We start from the raw sequence: 13,486 nt of genomic DNA, 5'->3' as shown, positions 1-13,486 counted from the left end.
TGGGGGGGCTGTGGCGCGGCCAGGCCTGGCTGGGTGGCGGGAGGGCCTGGTACCTCCCCGGCCCACACAGAAGCCCGGTGCCGCCTTCTGCTCCCAGCTCCACGAGAAGTTTGAGCACCTCAAGCGGGTCCACCAGGAGGAAAAGCGGAAGGTGGAGGAGAAGCGCCGGGAGCTGGAGGAGGAGACCAACGCCTTCAACCGTAGGAAGGCCGCGGTGGAGGCCCTGCAGTCTCAGGCCTTGCACGCCACCTTGCAGCAGCCTCTGAGGAAGGACAAGGACAAGAAGAAGTAGGTGGTGGGCTCCCCGCCCTGCGTTGGCTCTGCTCTCTCCTGGGCACTCTGTCCCTCTCTCGGCTCCTGCAGGTGGACTTTTATTCTCGCTCCCCCTCACTTGTCTACCATTTCTCTCATCTTCACTGGCCCTGTCACCTCATTCTTGCTCACCTTTCTTTTTCTTTCACTAGTGATCTTGAGATTTCAAGATATCAAATCTTCATACATTCTCTCTCTTGCGCAAGTGACACCCCTCTCTCCCTCCTTTTCTCTCTCCCTCCCTTTCTCTCTGTATGTCTCTGTCACTCTCATTCTTCTGCAGCTTCCTCACAGCTGTGGTGGTGAAGGCTGGATCACACAGGCAGGGAGTGGAGCCCGAGGGGTGTAGGGGGTCTCAGGGAAGGTCCTTCAGGCCAGACGAGGGACAGGGTCTGGGAAGGTCAGCATTTTCTGACAGGTTCCAAGGTTCCTGTGGTTTCTGCTTGGACAGCTGTGGTGCATTCCCCCGCTACCCCCACCCCGTCCCAGTCCCTGAAGCAGTGGATGTGGGACCGCTGTTGACTGGCAGGTGGTGACTGAGAACAACTGAACCCAGCCAGCACTCACCCCCGGGACCCTATAATCACCACCTGGCTAAAGGAAGGACAACAGCTCCTGGTTGGGGCTCTGTGAGTCCTGCTAGGGAGAGGGGCTGCTCCTCAGGTAGAGGTTGGAGTTGATCAGAGGAGAGAGAATGGTGGGGGATGGCAAGGAGGCTTTTCTCAGCCTCCAGGAGTCAGTCAACATTTTGGCCAGGTGGGGGCAACGCTGAGTCACTTCTCCCTGGCCGGTTTTTCATAGCCTGGTTCCACGCTCCCAGCCAGATGCTCTGGCTCCTGGTGCTCTCCTTCTCCTATCCCATCTCCTTCAGTGTCCCCATCACATCACATCGCTCTGTGGGGATCTCATCCATCCCTGCGTCTCCCAGCCCCTTGCCTGTGTCAGGTACTTTCCTTCCTTGCCAGCCTAGGAACTGAGCAAGTCTACCCATCTTGGCCCTCATTCTTAGGCTCCATAAAATCCTATTTTCTCCTGGAATATTTGGTAATGTGTGTGCCAGGCCCTTCCTTTCTTGGTGGCAGTGGAGACCCGTGGTTAGGGCCATGCAGTGCATAACTAGCTGTGGCCCTGGGATGCTGCTTCTGGCATCAGCACTCCCCTTGCTCCCCAGTATTGCATTCCCTAACACACACATACACCCATGCACATGCAGACATGGGCATGTACACTGTCTTACTCTCTCTCCTGCCCCGTCACACACGCAGACTCAGGCACATGTCACCAATACACAGTCTCCAGACACATGCACACACATCTAAGGAAAAAAAAACTTAAAGAGCTTCTCCCTGGAGGAGGCCAGGGGGACAAAGCCAGACATGTAGGAACTGGATGCCAGTTCTCATTCCTAAGGCCTGTCCGCTGCTTTGGGACAGACCCTCCTTTCTATAATCTTTCCCATCCGGCTGACTGGTGGCCCCATCCCAACTGCTGGCACTGCTGGACTCTAGCCCACACTCCCCTCAGCCATATGAATGTCCCCTCTGCTTTGCATTTGCTTCCCGCCCTTGTCCCACGTCTTACTTTTAGCTTGGTGAGATCCAATTCTGTAAATATGAACCTGTGTGTATTTCAAGCTAGCAGCTCAGAAATCTGTTTCTTCCTGGAAGAGGGAACCAGGTCTATCCCAGGTGCTGGTACCCAAAGTGACTTTGTCCTGCCCCTGCCAGCTTGGCCTAGGCCATTTCGTTAAAGAAAAGGCAGGCAGAGTACCCTAGGAATGAAGCTATGGAGAAACTCCTCAGAAACAAAAACAAGGACCTGTGGCCAGGTTGAGGTCTGAGGGCAAGTGGGTGGGGTGCAGGCTGGCTGCAAGAGCACCAGCACAGCTCTCAGGGTGGGGGCTCATTGCTTGTGTCAGATCTTTTCTGTTTGCTGAATATGCCAGAAAGTTTCAGTCAGTTTAGTCTCTAGGAGACAGACTTCTCCTCCCAGGTTGGCCAGGAGTGGAATAGGTGGGATGGCTGGGAACACCCCTTCCTACTACCCTGGTCAGGGAATGGGGTGAGTTGCAAGTGCATTTTGGGGTGAGGGGCATATTCTATGACCATTTAGTTGAATGACTTTGATTGGTTGTATTCTTCAAATTTTAATCCATTTTTGCAAAATTACTTCCCAATCAGATCTTGACCCGCAGCCTGGGACGCCACAAACTGAAGCGAATTCTCTGCTTTGCTTGTGACAAATGCCAAACTGAATCCCCTTTCCCAGTGTTCATCTTGCTGTCTTTTGCTTCTGTTTGATTTGGTCGTCTGCGTATCTTTTAATGTGTCTGTTTTTGTTTTGTTTGTTTTATTTTTATTTTTCAGTTAACGCACGCACAGACTTACATGTCAAGAGCGGACTTTAGACTTTCATGTGTTAAGTTGCTTGAGTTACACCTTGTGACCCTTCTCCCATAACATGGTGTGAGGACCGACTGGGAGCCGGTACAGACTCCAGTGTTTACAGCCTTGCTCTGTCACCCGTCCCCTCCCCCAGGCTGCCCTGGGCCTGGTGGGCCACCCCTCTCTATGCAAACACGTCAAAGCCATGAATGCTGGAATCCAAAACTGACGAGGTTTATTTTTTTCAGAGCCAGTGGCTGGTCTTCCATTTACAGTGTCACTATTCCTTGATGGAGCAGTTATGTGCCGCTCTAGCGAAGGCCCCCCGCCGGCGATGATCGGCCTAAGTGTTCAGCGTCAAGATGGCGGCGCCCTAGGGGTGACCGCGTGGTCTGGTATCCGTGCTGCAAAATTTGCGTGATCCCCCTTCGTTTTAATTTTTCTAACCTAGAGCTTCATTTCAATAATAACTTTTTAAAACACTTCTAAATTTTTATTTTGGCACGAGCGTAAAGACGAATAATATCCTCTCTCCCATTATTTTCATAAGTAACACAGATTCCCCGATTTTTAAAAACTAAAAATATCTCTAAGCCTTTCTTATGTATAAAGTATCCCTATAATATATAGGGAGAGGTGGGTAATAAACATCCTGTCATGACAGTGTTTGCAATTTCTTTACTGATGAAAGTGGAGCATGAAAAAGACCACGCCCAGTGTTTTCACTGTGAATGTAAATGGAACAGCAGCCCAAAACCATTGTCTGTGTGCCCCAGAGGTGCTACTTGTAAACAGGGACCAACACCAAGTGTGTGTGTTAAGTATTTGACTCCAACTAAGACCCCCAAACCAATCCCGCATTTGCCAAGTGCACAGAGTGCTCAGCGGGAAAGAGGTTTTTATCTCAAGATCCTTGTTTCCTTTTTCCTGGCTGAGACCCAGGGCAAAAGATGAAGGTGTCTGGTGTGTATGGACAATTTAAGAAAAAACTACCAGCAAAGGAGCTTTTCCCCTTCAGCTGCATTCTTTAGTGGGGAAACATTTTTTAAAACAGCGTTGATTCTTCTATGTTACTGTTGGTTTGCAAGCCATTGAGGGGATCGGGGTTGAAAATATGGCCTGATAATATGGGAGACAAAAATGAATAGCTGAAAGGAAGGATTTCCTCTAATGTTGATGAAGCACTGTGCTGGGCACAGGCTCCCAGTAAAGCCGTACCCTGGAGGAGCGCATTCTATAACTGCACTCCGTGGCTGGAGGCCTTTGGAAGCTGCGCTGATTGACTTTGGATTGGTAATTTGTTCTTCATGTCCTCCATCTCCCCTGCCATCGCCTGTTTTATTGATTTGCAGGACCAAGTCCTGACTTCCTCCTGCCCTTCTGAGACGGTGTTCAGTGCAGAGTGGGGTAGCTGGGTGAGCTGCATGTGTCCCCCAAGGCACGGCCAGAAAAAGGCAGCCTTTGCATGTAAGGGGCTCTGCTCGCCAGGAACAGAGCAGGTTTTATTGATGCTCAAAGTGACAGTTCTCCCAGTGTTAACGCCATGACCATGGGTAGATCCAGATTTTGAGGGGTAGAAACTTGAACTATTTGAAAAGCCTTCATCAAGGAAAAGAACATGAATACTCGATTAGGTACGAGGCCTTGGAAGCGGCCTTGAGGATTAAGCTTCCTCAGTTTCCCAGTCAACCCACTTCTGGTTGTGACTGATGACTGGGCCTTGAGTGTGGGTATCCACCCCGGTAAATCAGCACATGTAAGGCAGATGGGGACTGCGAGTGGATTGTCGTTAAGGTAATTAGATGTGAAGTGTATAAAGTTGGGCAGAAGCATGATCTTAAGACAGCCTCTGTCAGCTAATGTGTTTCAGAGGACGAGGCCCCATGACCCAGTGGGTTAACTGGTTATGTAAGAAATGAGGACTGCTGGTTCAGTGCCAATCTGGGGTCTCAAGTGGGCAGATTCTGCCACCCACCCACCGTAGCCTGCAGGCTGCCCGCAGGGCATCCTGGATGGAAGGCCGGAACTGTGCTTGGTTACCTGCCTGCGGGACATCTCTGAGGGGAACTGTCATTGTTGCATTTTCTGGGGTCTGAGCTGCCTCCACAGGTCCCATCAGCTTTAGTGAACCTCACTGTGCTTCTCTTCCCATGTTGTTTGTTTGGAATTTTGTCATCTTTAGCTGAGACCAAATTAATCCTTGGTGCACAAAGTGAGCTTAAAACTTGCTGTTTAGCAAGCTACCCCTCGGAATGTGACCCCTGCCTGCACCCTGCTTGCAGGGTCTGATTTACCCCTCTTCTTTCTCAGCAGCATCTGTTGGCATTATCAGGGCTGGCAGTGGGAGCATGCTGGCATTTACTATCATGTCTTTCATGAACCAAGTTGGTATTGGGTGGAATCGCCATATAATTTATTGTCCAAACTGAGACTTTTGAAAGTGAAAGGAGATGCTATTGCTTATTCCAGCTCAACAGGCATAAGCCAGAACTGACTCAGGCAAAATGGGAGGTATGGTCACCCCAGTTATGGGTAACCAGAGCCTGGGTGGCTTATAATGGTGCAGACTGACTGCCTATATGTTTGTATGTTTATGTGTGGGTTCCCTGTTAAGTGGGGCTCCTTTACTGAATAAGAGGCCCCTAAGGGAAGCCTGGCTTGCTAGTCTGTTACGTTAATATGCTTTTCTAAAACTGCTTTACTTGTTAATTCATTTACTCCTTCATTCATTGACTGTTTTTGTTCCTTTCCACTCACTTTGTACTTTTTTTTTTTCCCATTAAATTTTGCATTTATTTTGAGTTTTTGTGGTGTCTTTTTTGGGCAGTAGCTTTTCGGATTTAACACGTTTCCTAGCCTATTAATATGCTACAACAATGATAAAATATAGCTTATCTTTTCTGTGGACTTTGAAGGGTGTATCAGCTTCTGATAGGACTTATGTTTTAATAGTGAATCCTGCTGTGGGCATTTATGAAAGGGTCTCGAATGAGTGTAGGATGGAGGAAATAGTCATAGGCGAAAGAAGATACAGCCTGTGGTCCAGTGAATCTTTATTGGGCGACTGGGTGCAAGACATGAGAGAAGGCAAACACTGCCCTTGAGTTTACAGCCTTGTGGACAAGACTTGACATGGGACTATTAGAGTTTTTATTGTGCTAGGCATTGCTCTAAAGTACATTACATGCATTAATCCCTCTAATCCTCATAATAATTCTATGATTAGTACCATTTTACCCCATTTTATAGCTAAGGCACAGAGAGGTTAAGTAGTTACCCAAGGTCACACCGCTAGTAACTGGAGGAACTAGGATTTGAATATTGGTAACCTGTACCCTTAATTCCTTAGTTATAGATGCTCTTTGGCAACCAGATGGGATGACGGAAGAACAGTGGCAGTGCAGCCAGTAATAAAGTGTGCAGTCTGACTGTGAGTTGGTGGACCTGAGATGGTTTTATAGAGGTGGGATGCCCTGACAGGTAGGCAGATATTTGGTTGAGGAGGGGCAGACTGGTGGTTGTAGGAAGTGATGACAAGCTCACAGATCCATTTATTAAGGAGCTTCCTCTGGCTCCTCTGGCACCAGGCTAAACTCTGAAGACTAAAATGGGGAACTGGGGACTAAAGCCGGGGAGCCAACAGCCCAGCAGGGAGACTGGTGTGCAGACATCCAAAATGAAGGCGCAGCTCAACTGTGCCCTGGGGAGGCAAAGTCTCCACCAAGCTTTGAAGGACAGTCTCCAGGAAGCCAGGAGGAGAAGGGCCTTGTTGGTGGAGGGAACAGCACTGTACAACTCGGCTCCCATTTAGGGGAAGTAATATTTGGACATGTTTAAGAAAGGTGCATGATGCTCACCTGCCCTGCCCTTAGCCCATCTGGGCCTCCTCCCATGTCTGTTTTCTGCTGCCACAGTCCTGCACAATCCCTGCCCTTCTGTAGGTAGGGACGAAGGAATATGAACTGTGTCCATACTTCTCCCACCACAGTGATCCCTGAGGTGGGATATGAGCTCCTAATCTCAGAAAGAAAAAAAAATTAGTAGGATGGGGCTATGTTGTTCAAACGCAAGCTTGAACAACATAAAAACTTTAATTCACAAGTGGTACTTCGGCAATACAGAAGTGTGTGTCCCCAAAGAAAAAGAATATTATTTACAGAAAGAGTGACAAGGCTGGCCTTTATCCCATTATGGAGGCTCACAGGTCTACCTTCTCTTTTCTCCAAGAAACAAAGTTGGATTCGCTCTGGGGACCCAGCTTACATCCAGAGCTAGTTGGTTAAGAGGTCCCGATAGGTCCCAGCAGTTCCCTCAGGGTGAGCCTCCACCCCACTCACTATAGTGCCTGCTCCCAGTGGAAGGAAGGAGGCAGAGGGCAGTCAGAACCAGTGAGAGCTATGACCATGAACTACAGGCTGCCCCTCAGCAGCTCCATCCGTGCTGGACTAGAGGACAGTTATTATAGGATCCAGGAAATGGTATTCCAACTGTATCTGACTTGAGCAATTCTAAAGGCATTGTACCCAATACATGTAAAATAAGATTCAGACAGGGTTGCAAGGAATTCAAGTTTATTTTTGCAAAAGCTCCAACAGGCAAATTTATTTCAAGGAAAGGAAGAGATTGGTACCAACTCCAGGGCAGACACTATTATAGTACATCTGGGCCTTGACCACTTTGCACCTAGCAGCAGATCATACTCCCCATGGCTTAGCACATTTACAAAAGACTGTTCACAGTGGAAAGACTTCACAAATCACCTCTAAATGTGTGGCTCAGTCATTCACTTCCCCAACACTACTTAACACAGCTCCAGCTGGCACCTGCCAGCTGGACTCCACTGCTTAAAGAACGGCTCTGTAGTTTCACAGCTCCAGAGGGGCAGCTGGCTTTCTCCCTCCCGACATGCTAACAACCTCCTCGTCCTGGCAGCACAGTGGCTGGCGCAGGCTCGGTCTTCGGAACCTGCTCATCTTAACAAGACGCTCTCAGAGCCGCGCCTCCCCATTGTGGGTCACACCTCGTAATATTCTTCAGCATAAAAATTCCTCTAGTTGCATGAGAGCAAGAGAGGGAAAATATTCTTAAAATTTGGTCAAGTTACTGCACATTAAACAAAGTGTACTTCATAATGTAGTCCTTGTTACAGAATACATAAGTCATGGCCAAATCAAGGTAAAGGCATCTGGAGAGACTGTCCTGTTTTTGCAGTGGCAGGCAGGGTGGAGGGGACGGCAGCACCGCGCAAGTGCTTGGTACAAGCCTAGGAAGCTGGAGGGCCTCGGCCAGCTCTGCTGAGTGAGCAGCGAGCACTGGTTACTCAGAACCAGCCGGCCCTTCAGCCTGAGCAAGGCCCGCCTCTGGCCTCCTAACTCCAGCTCGGTTGGGGGCTGATATCAGCCCTTGATGGAGAAGGAAGGAAAACCAAGCTGCAGTAAGAGCATTCGTTCTCCCTGGTTCAGACCCAGGGGCAAGAAGGAAGCAGGTCGTGATCAGACTACCCTTACCTCATTATCCCAACCTCCCTTTTCCCCCTTAGTTTCTTCTAAGGACCCAGAACGTTTTCTCTGTTCTTCCAGGGCCTTCTTCCTTTCTTGTTACAGGACCCATAAAGCTTAGTATTTAGAGGAGGCCAAGCTAGGAGAGGTTGCCATTATGTTCTGAAGGACACGGGTGGGGCACAGGCTGGCACGTGGGAGAAGGTTGTCTGTGCAGGAGGAGGACTACAAACTTCCCAGCTGCTGCTTTACCAGTGCCCTGCAGCGGACCAGCTGCTCAATACTGACCTGTAATTAAAACAGAGCGGTCATCCTTGAAGCAGAACCATTTTACAATATAAGGAACGAGCACTTGAGTGCCAAAATGTTAGCATGGGGCAATTTCAGGAAGGTCCAACCACACAGCTTACGCACATTAACCCCACCATCTCAAGGACATCCATTTCCCACCTCAGTAAAACTGTCATGAGTCTAACTACACATTCCATCTTTCCCTGTCTGTCCTGAGGGATTCTGAGCTCCCGGTCCCTGGTACCGTACTCATATAGAGGGTGACGGGTCTGACATTTACACTCTCCAATATTAAGCTCAGGGTTGCTTCTTCCTGAGCTGTACACGTCCCCCATCCTCTCGGCTACAAGGACTGCCCCTGAGATAAAGCTTCTCTCACTGTCAGAGAAACCCACCCTAACTGGTCCCGTGAAGGGCACGTGTGTCCCATACTCAAGTCCAGAGGGCATGCCAAGTGTGGAAAGCCTAGCCCTTAGGTAGACTTTTCACAGTCGTCATGGCCAGAACATCTTCTGGAGTCCACAAGGGCCAAGAAGGGCCATGGGTACCCTTTTGGGGATGGAGTGTGGCAGGCAGCTAAAGGAACAAAGCTGAGAGCTTGGTCTCAGCTTGGCAAAGTTGAGCAAAGTTGGGCAAAGTTGATGTCTACCTGTGCTTTCTTTAGCAGATCAGATATAGGAGCACACCAGTCGGGCATGAGCCTCTCCAACTCTAAGGTGATGATGACCAAGGCCAGTGTGGAGCCCTTGAACTGCAGCAGTTGGTGGCCCGCCATACAGTGCTGCAGCTGCCTGGTCAGGGATGCGACGTGGAGGGAAGGATTCCTCTGAGGCAGCAGCTCCATCATGTGGGGCCAGCCCACGACCACCAGGGCATGGAACTGGAGATTGTGGTTTTTAATGTTAGAACAGAAAACCCCATACTTTTCATATATCAATGACCAAAAGTGCAAACAATTTGAATTTCCATCAGGGAACATCAAATGTTGCCCAGCCCTTTTCATTCCCATTCATGGCCCCTCCAGGGGCTTGAGGCTTAATGCCCATTCTGTGGTCAAGCTGAGCCTCAACTTTGGAGAGAAGACAGTCTGCTTTGTAACATGGCCATAAGGAGCCCAAAGTACCTAGATGACAATGTTTCAATTTTGAAAAATAGAAGCATACTCTTCAAGATTAAGGTAGCAGAAAAGTTACTGTATCCGCTTGACAAGAGAAGAAACTCTGCAAGTTGGCAACAGTGGCCAGTTTTCATACTGAAACAAACAGCCCTTAATGATATAATCTTCATGCTTCATAACAGACCAAAACCCCATGACATTTCCACATTGCATAATTTTGCCTTACTAACAGAATCATATCCTTAAGGATGACCATCATTCCCTAACTAAAACAAATACAGGCTAATATATTTTTTAAGTGCCAGATCAATATGGTCTAAAGCCTCAATAAGGATTGTGTGTAGGTGAATAAAGACAGCTCAGTGAATGTGTGTAAAGTGCAGCAAAAGGAGACAGCTTTTTATGTACAGTATTCATAGAATGGAAAGTTAAATATTTTTGCAGTGTGTATTTAAGAGAAACTCACCATAATAGTGCCGCCTAAAAATCTTTGTAAAGTTAATTTAATGTCCTTTAGAAGTGGGAGTCTGGTGGAACTGTGTTGAATTTAAGATACATTTTTCACTGTTGCGTGTGTCGTGAGCCTTGTGGGTCACCTTACCGTGGTGCATGTGCAAGGACGTGTGCACGCCTGTGCTTGGCCATCCTATGTTGTGAGCAGCTGTTCCAAAGGCACACATGAGTCTAGGGTAGACTCTGAAAACTCCTCGGACTTACTATGGTCAAGAAGTCCAGCGGCGTCCCAATATAGAGGTCCCAGTGCAGTTTGTCCAAAATAGCCAGCTCCATCCTCAGCAACTCATTCGAGGTATAGCCAGAGCCATAGTGCTTTATGAAGTCTTTTATGCGTGGAATTAACTGTAAAAAGAAAATAAAGAGGCCAAAGCCCTATATCATGTCATGGTAGCTTTTGTTTTCTTATCCATGGGGGCTGGGTATCCATGACCCTAGTTGAGTTGTCTTGTAGTGACGAGCCACAGAAAATGCTTCTGAAAGAAAAACCAAACCAACTCTAGGCTATCTGTCAAGTGCCCAGGTGGTTGTGACAATGTGTAGTGAATGTCACATGTTCACCCTCTACAAACAGGTTTTGATCACCAGCTGTACTCCAGTTCATACCCAAAGGTGCTTCGGAGACTGGGGCTGTGCCATCTCCCCCGTTCAGCTGCAGGAACTCAGCCAAAGCTTTCCAGGGGCTGTGGGCTCTACCCATTCCTGTTACCGAGCCCTGCCATGATTACTTGTAGAGAGAAAAGTAGGCCTTTGTGCTTCCTGGTCTGCACCAGACAGGCTCAGTTTTGGCAACACCATAGCTGCAAACACATTCCCTTCAACCTCGATTTAAGACAGTTCAGTTTTGGAAAAACTATGACTTTTTCTCAGAGGGACTAATAAGGCTTATCTCTCAGTAAACATTCAAGTACCAAGTGCATTAAAGAATTGGTCCTACTTTTTTAGATAATGTATTACTATAACCTCCAGAAATACTTCTTTAAAAGGTGATTTACTTGGTTTTTAGTTGGGGGCGGGGGCATACATTCTAATAAACAAGGGTTAAAAGCATTTTTACTGAAGGTTTGGAACTGGACAGTAGTGACATTTTCTGCCCCAGCAGACCCTGAGATCAGCTAAGGGAGACCCTGTGGAAATGGTAGTGATTCCACTATCCCCAAAGGGGGATGGATAGAGGGAGGGTGGAAAAGAGGGAGGAGAAAGGCCTGGGAAGGGTGTTGGGAGATGATCGTCTCCTGAACAGAAGACACAGTGAAAATTAGACATTCAAACAAGGCTGAAGCACTTGTGGGGGCTTATCCTTCACCCAGACCCCCTCAGAGAAAGGTTCCAGAGTCCCTGAGGACCAGTTTTGTTGAGATAGCCAAGTCCTATCATCTCAAGCAGTTTTCTTAGGTGTAGTTTCCAGAATGTACATTAGGCCATATTGTTTGGGAGGCCTTTTTCCTTAGCTCAACAGCAGATGCCTCTGCTTAGTGGGAGGTGGCATCTGGCATCAACCCATGAGGCAAGATCTATCTGCCAGGAGGTCAGGCCTCTGGGTTTGCTGGGCCAGAATTCAGCAGTTTGAATTCTCCATTTGCACGGCCCGAGGCCGACAAGCCTCAGGAAGGGATAGCAGAGATCCTGGGAAGTTAATGAGTTTTCTAAAATACCCACCATCCCCAACTGCACAGGAACCTTGAGTGCTCCAGTTACACCCCTGTACCTCAAAAGCAGCCCAGAGGGGATTTCCAGGGGTGCATACCTCCTCTTCTTCATTCACCTTCGCAGCAAGTCTCAAGGAAGTAATTGTGACACAATGGAGTAAACTTTCTTTTACCTGCAGTATGGAACAGTTGAGCAGAATATGACTGCCAGAAACAAACTAAAGCATCTGTGCTTTTTTTATTTAAGAAATTAAGTTTTCCCTTAAAAAAAGACTGATTGTATTCCTCCACAAATAAGTTAGTGCCATTTTTAGATTTGGCCAGTTCAAAGCGCTCCTGATATCAGAACCACAGGTGACTAGTCAGTAGTCCTTTGTTAGAACTGACCAGAGGGGTGAAATGTGACACCTTGTCAGGGAACACTTAGTCCCATCCGGGCTCAGGTTGTGGGACAGGTCCAGACAAGCACACCCTACCTCACCTGACCACACAGGAAGTCCTTTCCTAACTAGGTCCTCTCAGCCTCCCCAAGTCTACCCCTGACCACACAACACTGAGCCACAGGCACGGTGGTGGGCTGTGGAGACGGTCCAATTCCAATTCTACCACTTCTAGCAAGTTACTTAGGTTTGAGCACCTGAGATGTTTCATCTACTCGAGCAGCCACGGGGAGCAGAGGTCAGTCTCCTCTCCCACCATCTGTCACCGGCTTGCAGAGGCCTCCCTACCTTTACTGAAACCAGGAGGCGGTGGAAGATAGTGAGAGCCAGGTTGAAAGTGCTCTGAGAGAAGTGAAAAATGTTCTCCAGCCACAGGAGCTGCAACACGACTTCCCGGAAAGTGTCAACGAACTGCACCTGCTGAAAAGAGGAAGTAGGGAGCGCAGGGAAAATGGTTGGTGGCCGCTCTTGGTCCATCAGTGGCAGAAGCCGCCTGCCTAAGGTGACCAGAGGGGCTGTGAGCAGCCCCTTCACCTTAAATCGCTGGGACCAAGCGCCTCCTGTCGCCCAGCGGCTCAGCAATGTAGCCCCCTCCCCGCGCGCGTTTTCCGTCCAAAGCAGAGTTCCTCGACCCACACAGACCCTCTTCCCAAGCACCTACTCGAAAGGCACCCCCTCAGTGAAAGAACCAGCGAGTCCCGCCTCGTGCCGGGGACGCACCTGGGGAAGGGCCCGGCCTCCAAGGTGCGGCTCACCTGAGCGCGGGTGCAGGTGGGGCCCGGCCGCGACCCGTGCGCACGTGAGGAGGGGGATGCAGGTGCTCCCGGGAGGGCTCCGCCGCGGGGACCGGTACCTGGGGGCGGCCGCCCCGCCACAGGCGCGCCTCGCGGCTCAGGGCCAGTTTCAGGTGGGCGGCCATCCGGCGCTCGTCCAGGAGGCCCTCCAAGTCACACGGCACCAGCCGGCGCTCCGGCCCGAGGGACGGCGGCGGCGGGGCGGGAGTGGCGTCGGCGGCGGGGCCTGCGGCTCGTGGGGTCCGCGCTGCCAGCCGCGGGGATCTTCTCGCGGACGGCTCGGGCAGCCGGGCGGCTCCGGGCTGGCACGCCTCCGGGAACCTTCTCTGGGTGGCCGGGGGGAGAGAGACGTTCCACGGAGGCGGTGGGAGAAGGAGACTCAGGGCCATCTCCTCCGTACGCGCGGCAGGACGCCCGCCCAGACGCGGGTCGGCTCTTACCTCATCCGAGGCCGCCGGCCGCGGCGGGAACTGCGCGCCCGAGGCCAT

The 13,486-nt window shown here is 49.8% G+C and overlaps 2 protein-coding genes across 14 annotated transcripts in view; one reads left to right on the top strand and one right to left on the bottom strand.

Annotated features, from left to right (window-relative positions):
* The window catches only part of SEPTIN8 (septin 8), a 25,920-nt gene extending 15,427 nt beyond the window's left edge, over positions 1 to 10,493 (top strand). For 4 of the 11 annotated variants that reach the window (XM_074313492.1, XM_074313491.1, XM_074313490.1 and 1 more), the window contains 2 exons: positions 98 to 288; positions 596 to 1,945. In XM_074313492.1, coding sequence (XP_074169593.1) covers positions 98 to 288; positions 596 to 848 — 444 coding nt within the window. In that variant the 3' untranslated portion in view covers positions 849 to 1,945. Of the gene's footprint in view, positions 1 to 97; positions 289 to 595; positions 1,946 to 2,492; positions 3,360 to 9,149 lie in introns of those variants that run through there. The other 7 variants (XM_074313494.1, XM_074313493.1, XM_074313495.1 and 4 more) reach the window with 5 other exon arrangements.
* CCNI2 (cyclin I family member 2) lies at positions 10,287 to 13,486 on the bottom strand. 3 transcript variants are annotated; one of them, XM_074313498.1, is made up of 4 exons: positions 13,058 to 13,486; positions 12,493 to 12,624; positions 11,863 to 11,937; positions 10,287 to 10,460 (listed from the first exon to the last, which is right to left on the bottom strand). In XM_074313498.1, the coding sequence occupies exons 1-4, from the start codon at positions 13,484 to 13,486 to the stop codon at positions 10,287 to 10,289; spliced, it is 810 nt and encodes a 269-aa protein (XP_074169599.1). The 3 variants fall into 3 exon arrangements, 2 of the variants coding, with proteins under 2 accessions (XP_074169599.1, XP_074169600.1); XR_012489779.1 differs by having other exon boundaries at positions 10,398 to 10,460; positions 12,493 to 12,621; positions 12,960 to 13,486; XM_074313499.1 differs by lacking the exons at positions 10,287 to 10,460; positions 11,863 to 11,937 and having other exon boundaries at positions 12,490 to 12,624; positions 12,960 to 13,486.

The sequence above is a fragment of the Rhinolophus sinicus genome, linkage group LG10 (assembly GCF_036562045.2).
Source record: "Rhinolophus sinicus isolate RSC01 linkage group LG10, ASM3656204v1, whole genome shotgun sequence".
In the NCBI taxonomy this organism is placed as follows: domain Eukaryota; kingdom Metazoa; phylum Chordata; class Mammalia; order Chiroptera; family Rhinolophidae; genus Rhinolophus; species Rhinolophus sinicus.
Note: the sequence above shows the minus strand (reverse complement) of the source record. Positions and strands in the feature narration are given on the sequence as shown.

What these genes read in the sequence shown, in the direction of transcription:
- CCNI2 (XM_074313498.1), bottom strand. Translation starts at nt 13,486, where the DNA reads ATGGCCTCGGGCGCGCAGTTCCCGCCGCGGCCGGCGGCCTCGGATGAG. An exon ending in GCCTCCTGGTTTCAGTAAAG is followed by an intron (nt 11,938 to 12,492) that starts GTAGGGAGGCCT and finishes TCCATACTGCAG; the next exon opens with GTAAAAGAAAGTTTACTCCA. An exon ending in AGGTGAATGAAGAAGAGGAG is followed by an intron (nt 10,461 to 11,862) that starts GTATGCACCCCT and finishes TTCTTTTTACAG; the next exon opens with TTAATTCCACGCATAAAAGA.